Source organism: Pristiophorus japonicus, chromosome 1, assembly GCF_044704955.1.
Source record: "Pristiophorus japonicus isolate sPriJap1 chromosome 1, sPriJap1.hap1, whole genome shotgun sequence".
In the NCBI taxonomy this organism is placed as follows: Eukaryota; Metazoa; Chordata; class Chondrichthyes; family Pristiophoridae; genus Pristiophorus; species Pristiophorus japonicus.
The window spans coordinates 312,033,414-312,060,707 of NC_091977.1; the positions used below are offsets into that span (position 1 = coordinate 312,033,414).

General features: G+C 43.9%; 1 protein-coding gene across 1 annotated transcript in view; it reads right to left on the reverse strand.

Annotated features, from left to right (window-relative positions):
* Positions 1 to 27,294, reverse strand: part of ofcc1 (orofacial cleft 1 candidate 1) — a 322,692-nt gene that overhangs the window by 124,364 nt on the left and 171,034 nt on the right. Inside the window, exons 11-13 of the mRNA XM_070880295.1 lie at positions 22,472 to 22,687; positions 19,422 to 19,674; positions 11,279 to 11,442 (exon numbers count right to left, since the gene is read on the reverse strand). Of these exons, the coding sequence (XP_070736396.1) occupies positions 11,279 to 11,442; positions 19,422 to 19,674; positions 22,472 to 22,687 (633 nt within the window). The remainder of the gene's footprint in view (positions 1 to 11,278; positions 11,443 to 19,421; positions 19,675 to 22,471; positions 22,688 to 27,294) is intronic.

Below are 27,294 nucleotides of genomic sequence, written 5' to 3' on the forward strand. Positions count from 1 at the left end.
CGAGAGAATCTGCCAAAAATCCACTCTTGTAGGGGAAGTAGCCAGTTTTATTGACAGGTCTACTGGTGAATGGGGAAGAAGTCAGGGACTGTCCATCCACTTCCTGCGGCCAGAAGTAACATTTAAAAAAACCTATGTTCAAGGCCAGTCAGTTCTGTTAGGTCTGGGAGGGGAATCTGGTCTAATAAGGTAAAACTCATCATAAGGTTATTATCATGTGATGAGATACTGGACAATACAAGCACACTCCTAAACGTAAGACATGGAAACCAATTACAGGAGTAACCAGTATCACTTAACCGAAGAGAATATCTAAGGTGGTCCCAACATTTGTAACAGTGGGACTTGGTATTGCATAGGATACAAGCAGCAGGTTTTGGATAAGTTGAAATTTATGTAGGGTGGTGCTTGGACACCACTAAAGAGTGTTGAGAAATTGAACCTAGATGTAATAAGTGAGAGCTTTAGTGATGGGAGAGAGAGGTAAAGCAGGTGATATATTGGATGTAGGGTTTGAAGCTCAGTCAGAGTTAACAAGCAACGAGGTTGCACATTGTCCAATTTAGCCTAAGGAGCACCTGGGATGCGTGTTGAAATTAGGTTAAGATAGAGCTTTGGCCAAGCACCAAGCACCAATGTTCTTGCCAATCTTTAGTTGTAGGAAGTTCTGGCTCATTCATCAGTCATTAATAAATCCAATAAGGGATTCAGGAGAAACTTCTTTACCCAGAGGTTGGTAAGAATGTTGAACTTGCTACCACATGCCCTAACTCGCAACAAATACCGCTCACCCATCACCCCTGTGCTCGCTGACCTACATTGGCTTCCGGTTAAGCAACACCTTGATTTTCAAAATTCTCATCCTTATTTTCAAATCCTTATTTTCCTATCTCTGTAATCTCCTCCAGGCTCACAACCCCCCGAGATGTCTGCGCTCCTCTAAATCTGTCCTCTTGAACATCCCTGATTATAATTGCTCAATCATTGGTGGCCGTGCCTTCTGTTGCCTGGACTCCCCTGCCTAAACTTCTCTACCTCTCTACCTCTCTTTCCTCCTTCAAGACGCTCCTTAAAATATACCCCTTTGACCAAGCTTTTATCATCTGGCTAATTTCTACTTATGCGGCTCGGTGTCAAATTTTTATCTCATAATACTCCTGTGAAGTGCCTTGGGACATTTCACTACGTTAAAGGCGCTACATAAATACAAGTTGTTGTTGTTTAAAGTGAAGCTGGATAAGTACCTGAGGGAGAAAGGAATAGAAGGATATGCAGGTATGTTTAGATAAAGTAGGGATGGGAGAAGGCTCTTGTGGAACACCAGCATAGACCAGTTGGGCCGAATGGCCTATTTCTGTGCTGTAAATTCTATGTAATTCTATGTTTTGTTAGGAAACTTCAACAAATGATTCACTCTGTTTAAAGGTTTATAGGAAGGACACAGGATTAAATGTCCATCTCAACTTGAACAAAATTCCTTTTAATATAAAAAAAAAATCAGATGACAAACCCTTTTAAAAGTTGGAAAACCTGCGATGGGAAAGAAAGTGGCTTTACTCACACACATGACGCAGTCATCAATCGTAGGTAGCCATGGGAGACCGAGAGATCGACTAGTGGTGGGTCTGGCAAGCTGCAGGAGGTGTCAATTGTCGGAGGCATAGCTCACAGGATTGGGGAGGGGGGTGGGGTCCGGGGTGCACAAAACAAAACCATCAATCACGAGTGGTTCTGGTAGCCATGGGAGACATCAATCATGGGGTACTGAGGCTGAGGCACTGAACAGGCGATAAAGAGTTTTAGACTGGAGCAGAAGAGGTTTGAAAGTATGAAATTACAGATTGGCTTAAACAAAAGCTTAGCATTGCCATTTCTTTGATGTTATAGAGGATAGAGCAGGAGGCAAATGAAAGTAACAGAGGCCAAGCCACATGCAGCAGGCATTAGAGGCCTGCGTAGCAATGAACAATTGCTTTATGCAGGTGGCTAAAGTTCCTCTCCCTGCTATTTTAGTGGAGGCAATTACTCGGCCAAATTTTGTCTCACCACGACCCTGTTTACACCTAAAGAATTGAGCGGTAGCCTCACTGAAATTGGAGATAAAATACGTCCCGACAACTTACCTCTGGAGGTCTGCCCATTTTGATTTTCAGGAAGTCTTCAATATAGGTGTCCAGAAGGAGTTGGTGACCTCCTTAATATATGCAAATCGTGGTCGAACTACGCTGTCATAACCCCATTATTTTCATCTCTGCCCGCATTGCTACCTCACGTTCCCAACCATCCCACAAACCATGGGTGACATAGGCCAGAAGGTGGCCATTTCTGGTGGTATTTAAAGGGGCCCTAAGTTGCAGTCAGGGAAAGCTGGAAGCAGGTCTAGTGCTAATTTTTCTGGCAGTTGCTTGTGTGATTTAAGTCTTAAAGGATTCCATATTTAATCTTATTGCTGCTGTAGGTGCTGCAAAAATGTTCCCTGTTGCTTCTTTTTATTCCTCAACTTCTGCACCTCCCCTTTAAGGTGCTGCTACAAGCCCTGATGATTGGGAGGTTAGGGAATCAGGTAGGTAGCCAATCAGCAGGTTTCCTATAAGGAGCGTCATGAGCGATGACAGCTCGTTTATTGCATTTAAATGAGGCCCTGTCATGTATGTACATGCTGTTTGTAGCCACCAGATGGTGTCATTGTTGGAGGCCACTGAGCAGCACGCACATGGTGCTGCTCTGGTATAAAGGGCCAGCAATTTTGTGAGTCAGGCACTTTAGGCCTGAATAAAGCAGAAGCAAGGTTGTACCTTGCTTAGTTAAACAGTACTCAGTTTGAAACTTTATTGCATACATAACATTTGGTGACGAGAATACAAGCTTTGTTTGCAAAATGAGCACGATTGGATTTTTAGAGCGATTCGTGGAGGGAGAAGATTGAGAAGACTTTGTGAGCTGTTTGAACCAGTACTTCGTGGCCAACAAAATGAAGGGGGTCGACAATGCAGATCAGCGCCGGGCCGTGTTCCTCACTATGTGCGGTTCAAAGATCATGATCTGATAAAGAATCTACTCATGCCTAGTAATCCAACATAGAAAACGTACGAGGAGTTGTGTACATTGGTACTGAAGCACCTCAAGCCAGGCGACGGCATCATCATCTCGAGATACAGGTTTTATACACACGTTCGATCGGAGGGCCAGAGCGCGGCGGAATTTGTTGCTGACCTGAGATGTCTAGCGGGACCGTGCAAGTTCGGGACGGTGTTGGCAGACATGCTGCGGGACTTCTTCGTTATCGGTATCAACCACGAGGTGATCCTGTGCAAACTTCTGGCAGTGGAGGAGTTGGATTTAAAAAGGGCCATCCAGATCGCTCAATCATGTATGACGACGGACAGGAGTTTAAAGCAAATATCGGTGAAGAACCGAACCTCGGCAAGTACTGTAAGTGCGATTGATTCGGAGTTTGGCAGAGCAGCACATGGCAGGGCCTATCCGGCTGCATTTGTGAATGATTCGGCGTTTGGCAGAGCGGCACGTGGCAGGGCCTATCCGGCTGCATTCGCGAAACCTGTGGCTGCCCAAAGTCCACCACCAGGAATGTATCCGACTTCTCCGTGTTGGCGTTGTGGTGGAAATCATCGGCACTAGCAGTGCTGATTTAAGCAATATAGTTGCAATGCTGTCTGAGAGTGGGGCATCTCCAGCGCAAGTGTCCACAGATGAGCAAGCGAGCTGTGACACACCACGTGGAGGATGAGAGTCAGACTAGCGTGGATCCGGATACGCAATCCGAGATGCCAGAGGAGGAAGTGTATGGATTGTACTCTTTCATAACCAAGAGTAAACCAATTATGATTAATGTGAAGTTTAACGGGATACCGGTATCGATGGAACTCGACACAGGGGCAAGTCAATCGATCATGAACAAGAGGGTATTTAATAAGCTGTGGGATACTAAGTGTGAGGCCCAGGCTGAGCCCTGTTAACGCCAAAGCTGCGCACGTACACCAAAGAACTGATAAAGGTGGTTGGCAGTGCACAAATTAATGTGTTGTATAACGGTGCAGTTCACGAGTTACCGCTGTGGATTGTTCCAGGCAATGGCCCAACGCTGCTCACAGGAGCTGGTTGGAGAAAATCAGATGTGGCTGAAACGACATAAAGGCGTTGTCGTCGTCGGAAGATACATGTGCCCAAGTACTGTTCGAACCGGGTATCGGCAACTTCACGGGAGCCAAGTTGCAGATCCACGTGGACTCGGATGCAAGACCCGTCCATTATAAAGCTCGGGCAGTGCTGTATGTGATGAGGGAGAAGGTCGAAATCGAACTGGACACACTCCAGCATGAAGGGATCATATCACCGATCAAATTTAATGAATGGGCCAGCCCCATTGTTCCTGTACTGAAAAGTGATGGCACAGTCAGAATCTGTGGAAACTACAAGGCTACGATCAACAGGGTTTCGAAACAAGAAACAAGGCTGATGACTTGTTTGCGACACTAGCCAGAGGGAAGTCGTTCACAAAACTGGACTTGACAGTGGCCTATATGATGAGGAGTTGGTCGAGACACCAAAGAGACTTACGTGCATTAACACGCATAAAGGACTGTTTATTTACCACAGGTACCCGTTTGGAATTCACTCGGCTGCAGCAATATTCCAGAGGAACATGGAAAGTCTACTGAAGTCTGTTCCCAGAACCGTCGTGTTCTAAGATGACATCGTGATCACCGGCCGTGACTCCAAGGAACATCTGAACAATCAGGAAGAGGTTCTACTGCGTTTGGACAGAGTGAGACTCAGACTTAAAAGCTCGAAGTGCATCTTCATGGCACCGGAGGCCGAATTCCTCGGGAGGAAAATCGTCGCTGATGGCATCAGACCTACTGATGTGAAAACCAAAACCATCAAGAATGCACCCAAACCACAGAACGTGATGGAGCTGCGTTCATTCCTGGGTCTACTCAACTACTTTGGTAACTTCCTCCCTAAATTGAGCACCTTACTTGAACCACTGCACATGCTATTGAGAAAAGGCAACAACTGGGTGTGGGGTGCATTGCAAGACAGAGCTTTCGAGAAAGCCACCAATCTGCTTTGCTCGAACAAGCTGCTGGTACATTATGACCCATATAAATGTTTAGTTTTGGCCTGTGACGCATCGTCATATGGAATTTGTTGCGTGTTACAACAAGCCAATGAGTCGGAGAAACTTCAATCTGTCGCGTATGCATCCAAAAGTTTGTCTAAAGCCGAAAGAGCCTACAGTATGGTAGAAAAAGAAGCTTTAGCATGTGTGTAAGGTGTTAAAAAGATGCGTCAATACCTGTTTGGTCTGAGGTTTGAATTAGAGACTGATCACAAGCTGCTCATTTCGTTATTTTCCGAGAGGAAAGGTATCAATACCAACGCTTCATCCCACATCCAAAGGTGGGCGCTGACATTATCTGCCTATGATTATGTCATTTGCCACAGACCTGGCACAGAGAATTGTGCCGATGCTTTGAGCCGGTTGCCGTTGCCCACACCGGAGGTGGAAATGCCACAACCGGCAGATTTAATGTTAATCATGGATGCTTTTGAGAATGAAGGTATCCCTGTCATGGCTCAACAAGTTAACACCTGGACCAGCCAGGACCAGATATTATCAGTGGTAAAGGATTGCATCCTCAAAGGGGATTGGTCTGCCATACCTAAGCAAATGTGCGAGGAGGCCAAACCGTACATTCGTCGCAAGGACGAACTGTCTATTCAAGCAGATTGCATATTGTGGGGCAATCGAGTTGTAATGCCTAAGAAAGGGAGAGAGAAGTTTGTGCGTGAGTTACACAGCACACATCCTGGTATAGTGATGATGAAGGCGATTATCAGGTCCCACATAGGGTGGCCAGGAATTGATTCTGAGCTGGAAGCATGCGTGCATCAGTGCAACACCTGCATGCAGCTCATCAAAGCACCAGGGGAATTGCCGCTGAGTCTGTGGCCATGACCATCCAAACCTTGGTCCAGGATCCATGTAGATTTCGCAGGTCCCTTCCTGGGCAAGATATTTTTAGTGGTGGTGGATACTTATTCAAAGTGGATAGAATGCATAATCATGTCATCCAGTACGTCCACGGTAACCATAGAGAATCTCAATGTTATGTTCGTGACACATGGTCCACCTGATATAGTGGTGAGCGACAGTGTATCGTGCTTCACCAGTCAGGAGTTTCAGGAGTTTGTAAAACTTAACGGCATAAAACATGTAAGGTCAGCACAGTTCAAGCCTGCATCCAACGGGCAAGCAGAACGTGCAGTACAAATTATCAAGCAAAGCATGAGGAGAGTAACCCAAGGGTCACTGCAGACCTGCTTGTCTTGCATACTGCTGAGTTACAGGTCAAGACCCCACACACTCACAGGGGTCTCACCTGCTGAACTCATGATGAAAAGAGGTCTCAAGACCAAGTTATCTCTTGTACACCCGGATTTAAGTAATCATGTTGAATACAGAAGACAGAGTCAACAAGGGTACCACGATCGTGCAACTGTGTCACGCGAGATTTCTGTTAATGTTCCTGTGTATGTGTTGAATTATGGTCAGGGTCCCAAATGGTACGGTCATGGCCAAGGAGGGCAACAGAGTATTTGTTATTAAGCACAAGAATGGGCAAACTTGCAGGAAACACATGGATCAAACAAAGCTGAGGCACACAGACGAGCCAGAGCAGTCGGACGAAGAAACCGTCGACGACCAACCAACCTACCAGCAGCCTTCAGTGGACTCAAGGGTCATCAGTGAACCCGGAATTTCCATCACCGACCTGTTCAATAAAAATGGACTTGCAATTCCTGACATGGCCACTGCCACCCCCAACATGTCAGCCATCCAGCCACCAGCCACAACAGACTCCGCACATTCACCCAAGGCCGGAATCGAACTGAGACGGTCAACCCGGGAGCGTAAAGCACCGGACCGTCTCAACCTGTGAAAGAGTGTGATAAGATCTCAGAGGAGGGTATTGTCTTGTATGTACATGCTGTTTGTAGCCACCAGATGGTGTCACTGTTGGAGGCCACTGACCAGCAAGCACATGGTGCTGCTCTGGTATAAAGAGCCAACCATGTTGTGAGTCAGGCAGTTTGGGCCTGAATAAAGCAGAACCAAGGTTGTACCTTGTTTATTTAAACAGTACTCAGTTTGAACTTTTATTGCATACATAACAGGCCCAACCATCAAAATTGATTGGCCCTTCTTCTGACGTCACTGGGCAGGCAGAGCCCGCAGACTACTGGAAGGCAACAAAAATTAACCCGATTCTTCTTAAATAAAACTGGTTAACGCCTCCACTAAAGTAGCAGAGACAGGAATTTCAGACAAGTGCAGGGTTGCCTACTCTGGTTGGACATATTCCTGGTGGTTTCATCACATGACCTCGTACCTCCAGCTGCCCCGCCCCCACACTCCCACCAGTTATCAAAATCCACGACAAGGCCTAAGACAACGTGGACCATTTTCTATATCTCAGGAACCTACTGTCAACAAGGCTTAGACATCGAGGATAAGGTCCAACACCGCCTTCAGTGTGGCAGCGCAGCCTTCGGTCACCCGAGGAAGAGAGTGTTTGAATGGCATGTTGGCCTTCATAGCGAGGGGATTTGAGTACAAGGGCAGGGAGGTGTTGCTACAATTGTACAGGGCCTTGGTGAGGCCACACCTGGAGTATTGTGTACAGTTTTGGTCTCCTAACCTGAGGAAGGACATTCTTGCTATTGAGGGAGTGCAGCGAAGGTTCACCAGACTGATTCCCGGGATGGCGGGACTGCCTATCAAGAAAGACTGGATCAACTGGGCTTGTATTCACTGGAGTTCAGAAGAATGAGAGGGGACCTCATAGAAACGTTTAAAATTCTGACGGGGTTAGACAGGTTAGATGCAGGAAGAATGTTCCCAATGTTGGGGAAGTCCAGAACCAGGGGACACAGTCTAAGGATAAGGGGGAAGCCATTTAGGACCGAGATGAGGAGGAATTTCTTCACCCAGAGAGTGGTGAACCTGTGAAATTCTCTACCACAGAAAGTTGTTGAGGCCAATTCACTAAATATATTCAAAAAGGAGTTAGATGAAGTCCTTACTACTAGGGGAATCAAGGGGTATGGTGAGAAAGCAGGAATGGGGTACTGAAGTTGCATGTTCAGCCATGAACTCATTGAATGGCGGTGCAGGCTAGAAGGGCCGAATGGCCTACTCCTGCACCTATTTTCTATGTTTCTATGTTTCTAAGACCAAGACCTCAAACCCAGCAACAAGCTCATGGTCTGCAGGGCAGTAGTGATACCTGCCCTCCTATATGGCTCAGAGACATGGACTATGTACAGCAGCCACCTCAAAACACTGGAGAAGTACCACCAACGTTGCCTCCGCAGGATCCTGCAAATCCATTGGCAGGATAGGCGCACCAACGCCAGTGGTCTCGCTCAGGTCAAAATCCCCAGCATCGAAGCACTGACCACGGTCGATCAGCTCTGTTGGGCGGGCCATATCGTCTGCATGCCCGACACGAGACTCCCAAAGCAAGTGCTCTATTCGGAGCTTCGTCATGGCAAGCAAGCCCCAGGTGGGCAGAGGAAACTCTTTAAGGACACCCTCAAAGCCTCCTTGAAAAAGTGCAACATCTCCATCGACACCTGGGAATCCCTCGCCCAAGACCACACAAAGTGGAAGAAAAGCATCCAGGAAGGCTCGAGTCGCTTCGCCGAGAGCAAGCTGAAGCCAAGCGTCAACAGCGGAAGGAGCACACGACAACCCAGGCACCCCAACTTCCCGTTCCTTCAAGCACTGTCTGCCCCACCTGTGACAGAGACTGTAGGTCCCACATTGGACTATACAGTCACCTGAGAACTCATTTTTAGTGTGGAAGCAAGTCATCCTCGACTCCGAGGGACTGCCTAAGAAGAGAAGATTGGTCGGCCAACATGTCCATCCTCATGGCGTATCGGCTTCCTCCGACCAATTGGAAAGCGAAAAAACTCTTCATTACCCGGTTGAATAATTCTTGACTTTCAGTCAAGCATCCTTTTTCCCCATGTCAGATATTTTTATAACTAAAAACAAAAAAGTTCAAAGAAAATGAAAAAAAAACACAATATTTAATACCCCTATGATTTTTCTTCTGGGATACTTGCAGCAGTGTCCTGGAGATTAATCTTTAATTCCTAGAGGCTCCAGGGCAATCCTGGAGGGTTGGCAGCCCTACCTCGGCTGGTGCTAGATTGAGGTTGTCTGTCGTCTTTGCATTGATCCTTCACAGAACTAGTTAAAAATAAAAATAAACAATTCTAGTGTTTTGATGAATTTTTTGTCTATTTGTCACAGAATATGTGAAGGGACCTGTGCGCTACCAATGAAACTCCAGATAGTGTTACTGGACAAATGGGCAGACGGTTTTAAAAGTTAAATATTTTCCTGGACAACGTGGGAAAGATACCAAAGAAGCAAGGAGAGGGACAAATTAAGTTTAAAAGTGATCTTTAAGAGCAGGAAATGGACAGGGAAAACACAACTGAGGGGTTGTAGAATGGCTACAGCACAGAAGAAGGCCATTCGGCCCATCAAGCCCATGCCAGCTCTCTGCAAGAGTACTTCAGTCAGTCCAACTCCCCTGCCCTTTCCCCGTAGCCCTGCAATTTTTTTCCTTCGGGTATTTATCCAATTCCCTTTTGAAAGCAATGATTGAGATTGGCTCACCACCCTTTCAGGCAGCGCATTCCAGATCCTAACCACTCGCTGCATAAAAAGGTTTTCCTCATGTCACCTTTGGTTCTTTTGCCAATCACCTTAAATCTGTGTGCAGTGGTTCTCGACTGTTCCGCCAATGGGAACAGTTTCTCTCGATCTACTCTGTCTAGATCCCTCTCCTCTCATCCTTCTCTGTTCTAAGGAGAACAACCCCTGTCTCTCCAGTCCAGCCACGTATCTGAAGTCCCTGATCCCTGGAACCATTCTTTTAAATCTTTTCTGCACCCTCTCTAAGGCCTTCATATCCTTCACATCCTTCCTAAAGTGCGGTGCCCAGAATTTGACACAATACTCCAATTGAGGCCAAACCAGTGTTTTATAAAAGTTCATCATGACTTCCTTGCTTTTGTACTCTATTTATGAAGCCCAGGATCCCGTATGCTTTGTTAACCGCTTTCTCAACCTGCCCTGCCACCTTCAACGATTTGTGCACATACACCCCCAGGTCTCTCTGTTCCTGCACCCTCTTTAAAATTGTACCCTTTAGTTTATATTGCCTCTCCTCAATTTGTCTACCAAAATGTATTACTTCGCACTTTTCTGCGTTAAATTTCATCTGTCACGTGTCCGCCCGTTCTACCAGCCTATCTAAGTCTTCTTTAAGTCTATCACTATCTTCCTTAGTTATAACTATTAGGTAAGACTGAACTGGCTGGGGCTTTTTTCTTTAGAAAAGAGAAGGCTGAGGGATGGCCAAATAGAGGTCTTTAAAATTATGAAGGGATTTGATAGAACAGATGTAGAAAAGGTGTTTCCACTTGTGGGGAGTCCAAAACTAGGAGTCACTAATAAATCCAATAAAGAAATCAGAAGAACGTTCTTTACACAGAGAGTGGCTAGAATATGGAACTTGCTATCACAGGGAGTGGTTGAGGTGAATAGCATAGATGCCTTTAAGGGGAAGCTTGTTAAGTACATGAGAGAGAAAGGAATAGAAGGATATGCTGATAGGGTGAGATGAAGAGGGTGGGAGGAGGCTCGTGTGGAGCATGAACACTGGCACAGACCTGTTGGGTCGAATAGCCTGTTTCTGTGCTATAAATTCTATGTTACAAGGAACAAGATCAAGGTGCCCGTAGATAGATTGAAAAGGCATGAAGTACCAGCTTGATAGGCCAAACAGCTTTTCAGCTCAAAGCAGTGCAAAGCACATTGACAGCCTTCTCCCCTCACATGTGAACTCAACCTTCTGTTGAAGTACAGACTGTAGAAATATCAGCGTATGTTGCTATCTTAGCAAATTATCTGTCCCTACCATAGGATTTAGCAATACTTTGACAGGCATTAATGCTTGCACAAAGTCAAACACACTGTTTTTCTTTAAATAACCTCACAGGTTAAGGGAATCCTACAGCTTATTTTCCCATGCCTCCCAGATGCTTTCAGTTGCTGTGTTCTCACCAAATCTTTGCAACTGTGTGGGTGGAATACAAATGAGTTAAATAAGTAGCCACAATCTTGCTCCTCAAAAAAAAATTTGAGAAATTAACAAAGTATTCTTACCTTAAGAAATATAAATACAGTATTGTAAGCGAACAAAAGAAAATCACAATGTACAAGATGACTGTAATCAGTATGCCAGGGATTCCAGAACGTTCCATTCTGTAAAACAGCCAATAAAGCTTGGCTGCATCTGCTATTGGACTATCTGTACTGTAAGCCAGGCGCTGAAAGGCAAGATACACCAATCAGTGCTTCACAAAACAACTTCTATATGCTAATCAGTTCACACCCAGTCACTGGCACGGTAACAATTGTACAGGGACAGTGGGTAATATTACAATCCAGATATTTCTACTTAATTATATAGTTAGTTGCACACAAAGCGGCTATTGCAAAGTTGCTAACACAGAAATTTGTGGGCAGCATCTGTATCTGCCACAGGCAATCACTTGATATAAATTATACCGTGTATATTGTATCATATTATGATATAAAATTCAATGTAATTTCAATATATTTCAATATATTTCAAAAGAATCTTCTTTACCCAGAGAGTGCGGAACTTGCACGAGTAGTTGAAGAGAACAGCATAGATGCCATTACGGGGATGCTCGGTAAGTACATGAAGGAGCAGGAATAGAGGGTCATGCTGATCGGGTTAGATGAAGTAGGGTAAGAGGATCGTGGGGAGTATAAACACCGGCATAGACCAGTTGGACCGAATCACCTGTTCATTCTAAACACTGTACAACTCCATGTAATTTCTTATTCTACTTTATAATATTCAGCAATGAAAGTGTAAAGCGAATAATGTTTACAGATAACGCTTGATTAATAATATTTGCACGTTTTAAAGTTGTACATCATGTTCAATACTCAAAGGGTTGAAATCAGAAGTGAAAGTCACAGGACAGCACTTTAATCTACGTAGCATGTGTCCTGGCATGGATTACCTTGCTGACAATTTATTACAGAATCATGTTAAAACCTTGCAGCTGAAGACAAATTTAGGTTAACATTTTTAGCTGATGTCCCTCCAATGGGTTGATTTGTAGATGTGCCCAGTGGGGTAGTGGAAATCTGGAACTCTCTCCCACAAAATGTTGCTGAGGCTAAGTCAATTGTAAATTTCAAAATTGGGATTGATAGATTTTTCTAGGCAAGGGTATTAAGCGTTATGGAACCACGGTGGGTAAATGGAGTTATGATACAGATCAGCCACGATCCAATGGAATGGTGGAACAGGCTCAAGGGGCTGAATGGCCTTCTCCTGATCCTATGTTCCAGTATAGAATAGGGTTGCCAACTCTGGTCGGACGTATTCCTGAACATTTGATTGCGTGACAATTGGTCATGTGATATTTGATCATTTGACATTTCAAAAAATCCCACATGCTCTACTGGAATTTCCATACTGTGTTCACTTTGTCTAACAAAATATTCCCATGGGAAAAAGTGGAGCTGAGCATGGTTTCCACCACATCGCAGGCCGGTTAGACAGGAGATGGGGAGAGTTTCTCTGTTGGAATTTGCTGAAAGCAATTTATTGTAGGAACTTCCTTATGGCTGGTCCCACGGGATGCTTTTTAGACATGATCCCTTACTCCTGAATCATTCTACGTATTGCTGAAGCTGACATTAACTCATGGCTTTCCGCATTTGTTTTTTCCCTCCTTCCTTCGCTTTCTTTGTTCAAGCCTATTTTTTCCTGGTTATATTAGTTTGCACTGCTGCATCGACACAGAAAGGTGAACCCATTTAATATCCATTAATTCCTTTAACAATAGGCACATGACTTTCAATGTTTAAAAATAAAACTTGATATTCCTCCCCGAGTGAAAGTTAATTGGAGTGAAATTGCAAATGGCAGAGGACAGGTAAATATGTTCCCTCTGGCTCCATCCCTCTGGCATGGAGAGGTTTTCCTCTACCTTCCAGGCACTACTGCAAGTCAAATTCGCTAATGATATCATTCAACCAACAACAACTTGCATTTATATAGCCCCTTTACCATAGTAAAATGTCTCAAGGCGCTTCACAGGAGCAATTATCAAACAAAATCTGACATCGAGCCACATATGGAGATATTAGGACAGGAGCTTGGTCAAAGAGGTAGGATATAAGGAGCATCTTAAAGGAGGAGTGAGAGCTAGAGAGGTGGAGAGGTTTATGGAGGGAATTCCAGAATGTAGGGCCTAGACAGCTGAAGACACGGCCACTAATGGTGGAGTGATTAAAATTGGGGATGCGCAAGAGGTCAGAATTGGAAGAGATCGTGGAGGGTTGTAGGAGGTTACAAAGATAGAGAGGGGCGAGGCCATGGAGGGATTTGAAAATAAGGATGATAATTTTAAAATAAACATAATTTAAATAGAGCAAAAAGGAATAAAATTAGGTGATAAAAACAGGAAGATATGAGAACGCCTATGGGCCAAAAGCATGAGGACCCGTAACTCACTAAGAATGCGCCGGTTGCCCTTGGTTACTGTTGGGAACATGCAGTGTTCTTTCTACTGCTTAAACCATGCGACATTCTCGGTCTAAATAAGAGGAAGTCATTGCTGCTGCTGGTTTAGGTATACTCAATTGCATTGGTGAATGGCACCTGCCAATCTCATAAAATACAAGGAGTGGCCTTGCATGTAGATGTTACTTTAATAACTGGAGCTGTGTTTATTTTTAATTTTTATCAATTATAAATTCTGGGAAGGTCCTGGCCAATCTGCCAGTGCTGGCAAACCTTTGTGTCCAACTGAACCATAGTGAACCAGGAAGCCTCAGGGATTGATCCCCAGGTTTGTGCTGAGCAGCCAGTTTTGCAGAGTCAGGGCTCGGTGTTTCCTACCGAGGCGGGCTGCGACCCTGCTCCTGACTCCGTGTCCGCTTCCCCTCGACTTTCCCTAGATTGGGCTTGTTAAACCCACCCTGTGAGGTTGCCGGCTAATTAAAAGGAAGCAGGTCTGATGACGTCATCTGATGATGCGTCATCAGCTGATTTCTTTAAAGGGGCCATGCCCACATACATTTTGACAGTTGTGCTGTCAGTGTTCTGCAGCACTGAGGTGCTGCAAACCTTTGGAAGTGGCTTAGTGAGTTGGAGGGAATGGTGAGACATAACAGTAACCCCTCCCACAATGGTGATGAATGTGAAAGGAATGACTTGGGCATTGTAGTAAAAACAGCCAACGCAGTTTGATCTTGACCATGAGACCCACTTCCTGCTCTCTTGACCCTATTCCCACCAAACTGCTAACTACCTAACTTCCTTTCTGGCTCCCAAGTTAGCTGACATGGTCTCTCTCCTCAGGTACAATTCCCCTCATCCTCAAATCTGCCGTCATCACCGTCTCTTCAAAAAAGCAACCCTCGACCTCTCCAAATCCTTGAACGTGTTGTCACCTCCCAAATCCGTGTCCATCTTTCCCGCAATTCCATGTTTGAATCCCTCCATCCGGTTTCTGCACCTGCCACAGTACCAAAATGGCTCTCATCAAAGTCACAAACTACATCTTTTGTGACCGTGACAAAGGCAAACTATCCCTCCTCATCCTTTTTGACTTGCCTAAAGTCTTTGACACGGTTGAGCACTCTAAGCTTCTCCAACCTCTCCACCGTTGTCCAGCTGGTTCCATTCTTATCTATCTAATCATAGCCAAAGAATCAGCTGCAATGGCTTCTCTTCCTGCCCCCACATCGTTACAGCTGGTGTCCCCCAAGGATCTATCCTTGGCTCTCTCCTACTTCTCTTCTACATGTTGCCCCTTGGTGACATTATCTGAAAACACAGCATCAGTTTCCACATGTACGCTGATGACACCTAGCTCTACCTCACTACTACTTCTCTCGACCCATCCATAGTCTCTAAATTGTCAGACTGCTTGTCCGACATCCAATTCTGGATGAACAGAAATTTCCTCCAATTGAATATTGGAAAGACCGAAGCCATTGTTTTCGGTCTACGTCACAAACTCCGTTCCCTAGCCACTGACTCCATCCCGCTCCCCAACTCCTGTCTGAGACTGAACCAGACTGTTCTCAACCTTGGTGTCATATCTGACTCTGAAAGGAGCTTTTGACCATATATCTGCAGCATAACTAAGACCGCCCATCTCTGCCCTTGCCTCAGTTCATCGGCTGCTGAAACCTTCATCCATGTCTTTGTTACCTCTAGACTTGACTACTCCAGCGCACTTCTGGCTAGCCTCCCACATTCTACCCTACATAAACTAGAGGTAATCCAAAACTCGGCAGCCCGTGTCCTACCTTGCACCAAGCCCTATTCACCCATCACCCCTGTGCTCGCTGACCTACATTGGCTCCTGGTTAAGCAACGCTCGATTTCAAAATTCTTATTCTTGTTTTCAAATCCCTCCATGGCCTCGCCCCTCCCTATCTCTGTAATATCCTCCAGCCCCACAACCCCCCAAGATGTCTGCGCTCCTCTAATTCTGCCCACTTGAGCATCCCTGATTATAACCGTTCAACCACTGGTGGCTGTGACTTCTGTTGCCTAGGCCCTAAGCTCTGGAATTCCCTCCCTAAGCCTCTCCGCCTCTCCACTTCCCTTTCCTCCTTCAAGACGCTCATTAAAACCTACCTCTTTGACCAAGCTTTTGGTCACCTGCCCTAATTTCTCCTTATGTGGCTCGGTGTCAAATTTTTTATTTCAAAATACTCCTGTGAAGGCACCTTGGAATGTTTCACTACGTTAAAGGCACTATATAAATACAAGTTGTTGTTGTTTTTAATGATGAGGTTTTATCGAGTCAGCCGCCTAATATATTATCAGTATTGCATTTGGGTATTTTTCGCGAAAGGAAATGCAGTCAGATACCAAAAGTATTCCTTTCAATTTTTCAGTGATTCCACCAGCAAACTGCAGAAGTCAGCATTTATCATTTTCTTTCAGAATTCACCCATAATCACTTTTTATTAAAATGTATGTCGAATTGGGCAACATGCAATTTTAATTTTTATTCTCTCGTCTTATACTGCATTACATGATTATATTGCCAGCTATTCTATGTCATGTATTGGTTTTCCTTGTGCTATAACTCCTTTTAGTCTAAAATGCCCTAAAGCGTTTTCGTTTTGAATCACTACAATCTCTGCAATAGGCCAGTACTCTTATCTGAATTAAAAATCTAAAACAGCTAACGGTCCACTGTGGAGGAATAAACACAGTAACTGACGATCAATTATATTAAAGCGTTCCTTGAAATCACACTACCAGAGTCAGTTCGCCCACCAGCAAGTAGTAAGGAGACGCAAGCAAGACACACGCAGTGACTGACATTAAGCATCGCAATAAATCCCATATGGAATGAAGAATGTGAGACAGGGAATGTCGGATGTACACTAAGCACAAGGAGTGAACATGCACTATTTCAAAATTCGCCTCTTCAGATTAAAGATAAGGAACATAACTGGAATTTTGCCACGGTAAATAAACGCCACCATGATCTAGTCCTGGTGAGTACTGCGTAAAATTCTGGTTACCAAATTATAAAAAGGATATCGAGGCACTGGAGAGGGTGCAAAATATATTTACAAGGTTGAAACCAGAAATGCCATGTTATACCTATCGGAAAGGATGTAAAATTGGGTCTATTTTCTCTTGAAAAGAGAAGGCTGAGGGGTGACCTAATAGAGGTCTTTAAAATTATGAAAGATATTGATAGAGTAGTACGGCGAGAATGTTTTCCCTTGTGGGGAAGAGCATAACTAGAGGCCATCAATATAATATAGCCACCAAGAAATCCAATAGGATATTCTGAAGGAACTTATTTACACAGAGAGTGTTGAGAATGTAGAACTCGCTATCACAGGGAGTGGTTGCAGCAAATAGTATAGATGCATTTAAGGGGAGACTAGACAAGCATATGAGGGAGATGAGAATAGAGGGTATTGCTGATATTAGATGAGGAAAGACGGGAGGAGGCTCAAGTGGAGCATAAACACTGGCATGGATTGGTTAGGCTGAATGTCCTGTTTCTGTGCCGTATATCCTATGTAATCCTATGTTGTCTAATAGCACCTGGCAGCAGATCTGATTTTGAGCCTTAGTAACTGAGGGAGATATTATGTGTCCAGTGTGTGCTATCAAGTGATGGGTCTGCAAGCAAAGTTTAGTGAACTATGGGATGGACCTACCATTAGATCCAGCCAATAGCACATCATTGGTCCTCATTTGAGCCTGAGAGGCTGGGCGGAGGAAGGGGAGAGGCGGGTACCTCCTATTGGTCTAGATGTTCAACTGAAGATGCTTAAAGAAATGGGACATGTCCTTGCCCCTATCTTTAAAAGCTCGCTAGAATCGGGGTTTGTTTCCTTGGACTGGAAGAATGTGCCATAACCTACAGGGCTACAGACCAAGAGCTGGAAAGTGAGATGAGGCTAGATAGCTCTTTCTTGGCCGGCACAGATATGATGGGCCGAAATGGCCTCCTTCCGTGCTATAAAATTCTATGATTCTCTGAATGCTTGTGTCGTTCTGATTTTCATAATGGGTGACAAGTCAAGAACTAGGTGAACTGTAGGCGAATTAGGTTGATTACAATCATAGACAAGATGATAGAAGGGGTCACAAAGGATGCTCTCTATGATTGCCTGTATAGAGAAAGGTGTTATCAGAGGCATTCAACAGAGCTTCATGAAAAAAGGTCATAACCTACTAATTTGAATGAATTTTATGAAGTTACTAGGTAGACAAAGGTGACATTGTCTACTTAGATTTTCAGAAAGCTTTGATAAGATATCTCACAAAAGGTTACTCCATTAGATAGAATTTGTGGAATTCGTGGGAAGTTTGACCAGAGGCTTGATCTAATCCGGTGTCTGATCCAGCGCAGCGCCCTCTGTAGGGAATCCAAAAGACAGCACCTCAGACAGTGCAGCACTCCCTCAGCACTGGACTGGAGTATCAGCCTAGATATTTGTGCTCATGTCTCTGGCGTGGGACTGGAACCCACTTACCTGCCCCCCCAGACATCAAGATCCACAGCGTGGCCCTGGATAATGTGGACCACTTCCCCTATCTCGGGAGCCTCCTATCAACAAGAGTAGGCATTGACGACGAGATCCAACACTGCCTCCAGTGCGCCAGTGCAGCCTTTGGCCACCTCAGGAAAAGAGTGTTTGAAGACCAGTCCCTCAAAACTGTCACCAAGCTCATGTCTACAGGGCCATAGTAATACCCGCTCTCCTGTATGGCTCAGAGACATGGACCATGTACAGTAGACACCTCAAGTCGCTGGAGAAATACCACCAGTGATGTCTCTGCAAGATTCTGCAAATCCCCTGGGAGGACAGATGCACAAACATTAGCGTCCTCGTCCAGGCCAACATCCCCAGCTTTGAAGCACTGACCACACTTGATCAGTTCCATTGGGCAGGCCACATCGTTCGCATGCCAAACACGAGACTCCCAAAGCAAGCGCTCTACTTGGAACTCGTCCACGATAAACGAGCCAAAGGCGGGCAGAGGAAATGTTACAAGGACACCCTCAAAGCCTCCCTGATAAAGTGCGACATCCCCACTGACACCTAGGAGTCCCTGGCCATAGACAGCCCTAATTGGAGGTAGTGCATTCGGGAGGGCGCTGAGCTCCTCGAGTATCGTCACTGAGAGCATGCAAAGATCAAGCGCAGGCAGCGGAAGAAGCGTGCGGCAAACCAGGCTCCCTGCCCACCCTTTCCCTCAACGACTATCTGTCCCACCTGTGACAGAGACTGTGGTTCTTGTATTGGACTGTACAGCCATCTAAGAACTCATGCGAAGAGTGGAAGCAAGTCTTCCTCGATTCCGAGGGACTGCCTATGATGATGAGAGGCAGAAATTACCAACTGAGCCACGGCTGACCCCATGTCAGTTAGAGGCATTGGGGAGAACCAAGGGGGTTATGCTTCATGATGCTTAAAGCATCACACAACTGTATGGGGCGGGCTCAGTGGACCAGCTGGTCTTTTGCTGTCCATCAGCTTTGTATGTTGCCAGAGAGTTTCAACGAAACATACAAATAATTCCGTGTTTCTAGCACAGGGTATATTTATAGTTAGTGATCTTATCTCCCATCTACTGACAAAAATACTAATCATCTGCAACTGTTTGTTTCAGCACAGCACCATTTACTTTAAAACCTTTTCCAGGATACAGTGCAATCTATTTAAAGTCTGCATGTACAAGTTATTTTAACTGACTTACCCCCAGGATGCCATCCACTATAAATATTGCCAGAGGGTCAAGCACTGTCCAAAGTCCCATTGCCATGATAAACTTTGACAAGAAGGAAGGGAATGAGCCATATAATACATGACAGCCCCATCTGATCATAGCCATAATAAGCATAGCTACATTCAAGGTCAGAGGTCCCAGGGCTACGATGGTTAGCTCCTCACGAGTGTGCAGCAGTGAATTCTGGTAGCTGAGTTCGACTGTGTGTGGATAAAAATGAAACCTTAAAAGCAAAAAGAAAAGACAAAAATTAACATGATTACATCTGTACTTACAATATCATGACTGTACTCTTAATGCTTGACTTTTGCGGTCAGTGGCAAAGGAACGGCTTTTGAGCGAAGGGTGATCTAATCCAGTATCTGATCCAGCACAGCACCCACTATATGGACTCTGTGAGCAGGTCAAGCAACAGCGAGGCTCTTCAACCAATCAGATTGAAGAATCTTCGCTGAACCATGCAGAATCTAAACCAGGAAGTATAAAGCAGCAAGTATAAATTAGATTTAAATCTTGTACAGAAAGCAAAATAAAGATTGGGAAGACAGGTGGTGTTAAGAGATAAAGGGAGAGATAAAAGACTCAGACAGAAAAAGTTAAAAAAAAAAGTTATTTAAAAAAAAATCTCCAACGCTAATTAACTTCTGAAGGATTGAGACTCCAGACTTGGAAAATTATATTTTTAGGGCCAGAGAGGTTGCTTGGCAGTAATTATCACTTATCATACCATTAAAAATACACTTACTTCTGAATGCACTGGCCCTAACTTTTTCTGGCATCTTTAGTGGGGAACATGGGCAAGGACCCAAACTTCACGCCATTATATTGATTTCAGTGCCGAGTCTATCGGCAAAGACTGTTACACACATCCTGTGGAGCAGCGGGGTTTCTTTTACAGCAACTTTCGTATTGCCACGTTTAAATGCACATGTGTGGATGCTGTCTGATTTCCTCTGTAATAACGGTGAACGCTGATAGCCTCACTGTTATTCTCAATGCAAAATCCAGGCTAATATAGTTCATTAATTAAGGGTACATCCATATTTCAATCATCCATTATGTCTTTATGGTCACCTTAAATATTTCAATGGTTAATCATCAATGATTATAGTCATGCTCTAATGGTAAAATGGTGTAGTGGGTTGATGTGCCAACATAAGTTTGTACCCATGATACCCCCATGGGCATGAGTTAATTGGGTCATCAACAAAACAACAAACAGGGCACTTTTCCATGTGATGGAAGATAATGTGTGGATGGAGTCACCTCAGCCCACCGACATTGCCTAGAGGACAGTTACAGAGCATCATTAACAGTGGTGTGGTAACAGATGGTTTCTCTCAGCCAGAGAATAGGTTTGGGGACCCAAAGGAAAGGATGCACAAGGGAAAAATTGAGTAAAAATAATAAAAATCATCAAAACATTACTGCATTGGAGATTTTTGGATGGTTATTACATTCCTTACACAATGGTTATTACAAACTTATCAATATATATATTCTAAATTAGTACAGTAAAATCATTAGAAAAATAACAATAATGAATTTATTTTACATGATCTCACCAGAAACAATGTTCATCTATTTTGAAGCAGTAATGTTGAGATGCAATTAATGCTGCCATATTAGGCATCAATTCCTTTTATTTACTTGTCATTTTTTATGCCAATCATTGAATGGGAAGTTACTAGAAAGGATTTGAAAATGTCTAGGAATGTAAATTTTTACTTTCAATTATTACATTTATATAAAGCCAAATTGAATATGTAAACCATCAGGGCTTAAAATTATGCTGTGGGATACTATCATATAAATAAATGCTTAATGCATCTATCTTAAGTTCCTTAATCCACTATAAGAACATAAGAAATAGGAGCAGGATTAGGCCATACGGCCCCTCGAGCCTGCTTCACCAATCAGTAAAATCAACTCCCCTTTCCCACCCTATCCCCATATCCCTTGATTCCCTTAGTGTCCAAAAATCTCTCGATCTCAGTCTTGAATATACTCATCAACTGAGCATCCACAGCCCTCTGGGGTAGAGAATTCCAAAGATTCACACCCCTCTGAGTGAACAAATTTCTCCTCATCTCAGTCCTAAATGGCCGACCCCTTATCTGGAGACTATGTCCCGTAGTTCTAGACTCTCCAGTCAGGAGAAACAGTATCTTAATGGAGGCATTAACCCATTTAATTCAAACAGGTTACCGGCTCTGCTAAAATAGTGTGGATAAGATCGTCCAATGAACATGTTAAACATTCGAACAACAGCAGACCTCAGTGTAATTTCTAGGTTGTTGTTATTTATCTTTTTAATTAAAGGGGAAATATCTTCATGAAAGAGTGTTTCAGAAACCTTTACTCTTTATTTAGGGAGGGAGAAGAGATAGAATGAGTTGGTCATCATTTGTGTTCCAATGTCACATGCCAGTGACAGGATGATGCATTTCAAAGGGATTTATGCCATTGCGTCACATGTTTGAAAAGAAAATGAAGGCACTTTTTCATGAAGACAGTTCCCTTTTACAATGACTATTCTAAGGCTTGAATGCTAAATTCTGGGAAGACAGAAAGGGGAGGTAAGGTGCATGGTTGATGGATGAAAATCTTGTTTTGGAGCAATTTTAAACAAAAGCTGTATGATACACACTATTTGAGATTGATGATATGACATTAATTAGATGGCACCATCATGTGACACCCAGTAACCGTCGCCTTCAAAATTCTATTAAAGCTTCGCAGTTACTTTCCAAACTTTATCCTACAATCGTGATACAGTGGATTATTAACCATGTTTCAAAAATAAATAAGAGTTTTCAGTATAAACTCTTCCAGAGGTCAACGTGGTATAATAAATACATAAAATTGATTTCCTGTGTCATTTTTTTACACAAACTCATTTGTCATGTCATTTTGATTCCTCCGATAAAGAGCAATAAACTAGTTACTGAAGATGCAAAAGTTTGCTTTGAGCTGCTTCTCGGCATCTCATACATAAATATCAAGACCAGTGAGCCTACTTGTTGACAGGGACACCAATCGTCTGGAGGTAGAGCCATTGGCTGCAGTAATGCAGGTAAAGCCGCACAAACCAGATCAAAACTATGAGCAGCACGATGAGCCAGGCCTCCGACGAGCACCAGTGTGAAACTCCGAGCTCTTCCAGGAACATCCCACCCACAAACCGGGTGTGCGTGGCGAGAGTTTTCATTGCTTTGTCCCTGGAAGAATCTGACCTGGAAAATTACAAGGACAATTCGCCATTTAACATTATACTGCAGACCCAACAAATTAAGAAGAAAAAATTCTTATGCTTTACTGCATATACAGAAGTCATGACCCCATATCTCTCCATAATATCTGATATTTTAAAATGGAAAGGTTAGCAATCTTACACTGGTGGAAGGATTTGTGCAATGGTATGAGTCCCTATAAAAGTGATGAGACTCATAAACATATCCTACTTTCTGAAAGCTCAGAAAGGGCGCAGCTAACTACTCCCACAGATCCGATTTCTGAAGGTGCTCGCGAAAACATATCCTCATACCCTGCCTGCTAAGGGATTCACTGGGGTAGGAATTGGACCTCGTTGCCCCTGTTCTATGGCCAATTTCGGGGATCAACGTCCCGTGCTGAAAGGATGCCGAAAAAGGTGCAACTCAATATTGGGTAGAGCCGGCTGCCTAAGACAGGCGTTAAGCTTCTTACCTATGTTAACAAGAGAACCAAACACCAAGTTTAGGCCCCCTCTGCTATATTTAATATTGTGGAGCGGAACAGGAGCCACGCCTTCTCCGCTTGAGATTCTTAAACGGTTGCACGACAACCACTAAAAATCTTTGCGATGGAGCCAGTTGGAGTGCTGTCCCCACCACCCACCCCTACCCCCAATGCCCCGACTCCACAGTAGCCTGATCGGCCGGGCACCCCTTGCCATGCTAACCCCTCACCCAGGATATAGCTTTGATCCATTGCCGGTGAGACAAGCGTCCCGATCATGTCTTTGATTGGTAAGCTGACTGGGAAGGCACAGCAGGCACCAGCACCTCACCTGATAATATTAACAAGGCCCAAGGCCCAATTTCGGGCCGACTTCAGACCTGCCGGTTTGGGCTTGTGTCGCCTTTGCATTTCAAACTGGGCGATGGCGATTTATACCCCATTGTCTCCCAAAATGTTTACGCTGGGAATTTCCTCGGGAGTTCTCCCGATCGGTCGGCATAACTTCGACGGAAGATTGGCAGAAACCCTTTTATGTGTATCCCGGGTTTCCGCCAACGTTACGCCGACTGATCGGGAGAACCTCCCCAAGGAAATTCCAAGCATTGCAGTCGACCTCTGAAAGGTTGTAAATAGTCGCACCATTTTACAATTTACTGTTGCATCTTCCGAGTGGTAAAGTTTCCAATATTCTGAAATTAACCGAAACTCAAACAGGATGGTTCTTTGTGCTTTTACAGTCATTTATGACGCAAATAATTCTTTTAGTGTTTGACCCTGATTAAAATGTTCCGTTTGTTTATTAAGCGTGAGAGCAAATTGTACCCAACCATCAAATTCCCTTATACAAGGTCTTAAAACTGCGTACTGGTTAAATCACATCTAACTATTCAACCTGGTTCTGTGGAAGTTGATTAATATTACAGCAAAGCTGATTCATATTTGTCCATCTTTTTTAAAAAAGTGATCTACAAAACCATACGCTGCCTGGAAAACATATTTCGTGGAAGTAGGTCAAGTTATTAGGTTGTCAGTGAGACAATGCTAAGATGTGCAGGAGGAGGTCCTTAGAGCATAGTTGACCTCATAACATGAAATCACCAGATATTAGTTGACCAGTTCTAACGTGTGAGTGAAAATCAACATGTACTTTGAAGCAAGAGGTATGGACCTGCTACTGCACTTATATAATGTTTTTATAAATCATTACCAAGAACAATATTCATTAAATAGACTCTCTTGCAATTTGGGCAGGTTCTCTCAGTATCTTTCGTTAATGACATGAAATAAAATGTATTCAACTGCAGTTTACTCTGTTATAGAGCAGCAAGTTTATAAATCAAACACTGAGCAGGATTTTCCAAATGCTCATGTGAGTTTTTACATATCATTTTCATACTACCTCTGCCCCACACATTTGTTAGACTGCAATATGAATGAATTAATTATGATGAACATTTCCTTGACTGCTGATAAATAAGACTTGGGTAGAACGTATTTTTCCAGGATGTATTGCACATGGTTAAAATTTGCATACTTACAGTCGGCACGGTTACCAGATGCATACATGTTCTGCAGTGGGCTGTTTAATTCTCTGCTCCACTAACTTTGTAGAATAGTTCCTTTAGAGTTAAAAGCATCACTCTTGATTGTTTAGAAATTATATGATTATTTAGAATCTGTCGGCTAAAAATTTGAGTACGCTGGAAACCTGCTGGTAACAGCGATGGCCAAGGTATTTTGGTGCTGCCTGCTAATTAACATTAGCGCAGCGTTGATTTTGTGGAGTAACACATTCTTTCCAGTGCGAAGTTCAGCAGGAGGCCAAAGGGCATGTCTGTCTCCACTTGCAGTGAAGGGATACAGGGAAAGAAAGGAGCGAACCTGTAGGCCATGTAGGGAACAGTTACCGTACTCGCTACAAAAATATTGGCCCTGAAATCCCAGCCTTGCTAGGTCCGTAACGTACCGACCCGGCAAGGTCTCAAAAAAGCCGGTTTTCGGGGTGCGATGTGCATGCGCCAAAAACCAGCTTTTCCGATCTGTCAAGATATCTCTTGACAGATCCTCTGCATCCCCGGGAGAAGGACATCCATGCGGGCAAGATTGGGCTATTTGCCCATCTCTAGCCCAGCGAATGTCCTTCAAACTCTTGCGCCTGGTAAAAGCAGGCACATAGCCTACATTTACCAGCCTAAGAGTTTTAAAACATATAAAAATAAAATTAAAAAACACATTACAAACCCAGTCCACTAAAGTAAGTTTATTTTAAACCCTATTAAAACACTTTAAAAAAAAATCCAGAAAATATATTTTTTTATAAAACATTTGATTAACTTTAATGTCAATTGGTTTTGGAATTGTGAGGTTTTTTTTTGTTTGTTGTGTTGTGTTTGTGTGTTTTTTTTCTCATTGATAGCAATGAGAACTCGGCGATACGGAGTTCCCATTGCTATCAATGAGAATACTTTACCGTGATTGGTTGCCCAGGCTCACATGACTCCAGATTCTCCGTGCATACCTGGAAGACGTGGACATGCTCCGATGCGCGGGAAGAGAAGGCCTCCGACCGCAATCTAAGGTGCCTCCGGGAGCACCAGTTATTTTCGTTAAAAATTCTCAGCTCAGCGGTGTTCATCCAAAGGAAGCCGGAATTTTAGGCCCATTATCTGATACCCGTGTTTGTTAATTTTTTTAATAGTTCATGAAATAAATGCATCTGTGTTCTCTGTAACACCAATCTTTCCCCAATGGTTATTCTTGAAAATGTTTAAATGTGGAGTAATCGTGCCAGCTTTTAGTGGCTCTTGCATACTCAACACAAAATAATTGTTTGATAAATAATTGGTTGTGGAATTTTGAATAAATTAATTATAATTCCTTAAAATCTTGAGCAGTTGAGTCCAGATTTGCTGGCGGGTGACATTCCGGCGACGCTATCATAAAGATAAAAGAGATCTTATCAGAGATCATCTTCAAAAGTTGCAATGGAGTTCTGATAAGTCAGAGAATTCCTTTACATAGAAACATAGAAACATAGAAACATAGAAAATAGGTGCAGGAGTAGGCCATTCGGCCCTTCTAGCCTGCACCGCCATTCAATGAGTTCATGGCTGAACATTCAACTTCAGTACCCCATTCCTGCTTTCTCGCCATACCCCTTGATCCCCCTAGTAGTAAGGACCTCATCTAACTCCTTTTTGAATATATTAAGTGAATTGGCCTCAACAACTTTCTGTGGTAGAGAATTCCACAGGTTCACCACTCTCTGGGTGAAGAAGTTCCTCCGCATCTCGGTCCTAAATGGCTTACCCCTTATCCTTAGACTGTGACCTCTGGTTCTGGACTTCCCCAACATTGGGAACATTCTTCCTGCATCTAACCTGTCTAACCCCGTCAGAATTTTAAATGTTTCTATGAGGTCCCCTCTCATCCTTCTGAACTCCAGTGAATACAAGCCCAGTTGATCGAGTCTTTCTTGATAGGTCAGTCCCGCCATCCTGGGAATCAGTCTGGTGAACCTTCGCTGCACTCCCTCAATAGCAAGAATGTCCTTCCTCAGGTTAGGAGACCAAAACTGTACAAAATGCTCCAGGTGTGGCCTCACCAATGCCCTGTGCAACTGTAGCAACACCTCCCTGCCCCTGTACTCAAATCCCCTTGCTATGAAGGCCAACATGCCATTTGCTTTCTTAACCGCCTGTTGCACCTGCATGCCAACCTTCAATGACTGATGTACCATGACACCCAGGTCTCGTTGCACCTCCCATTTTCCTAATCTGTCACCATTCAGATAATAGTCTGTCTCTCTGTTTTTACCACCAAAGTGGATAACCTCACATTTATCCACATTATACTTCATCTGCCATGCATTTGCCCACTCACCTAACCTATCCAAGTCGCTCTGCAGCCTCACAGCATCCTCCTCGCAGCTCACACTGCCACCCAACTTAGTGTCATCCGCAAATTTGGAGATACTACATTTAATCCCCTCATCTAAATCATTAATGTACAATGTAAACAGCTGGGGCCCCAGCACAGAACCTTGCGGTACCCCACTAGTCACTGCCTGCCATTCTGAAAAGTACTCATTTACTCCTACTCTTTGCTTCCTGTCTGACAA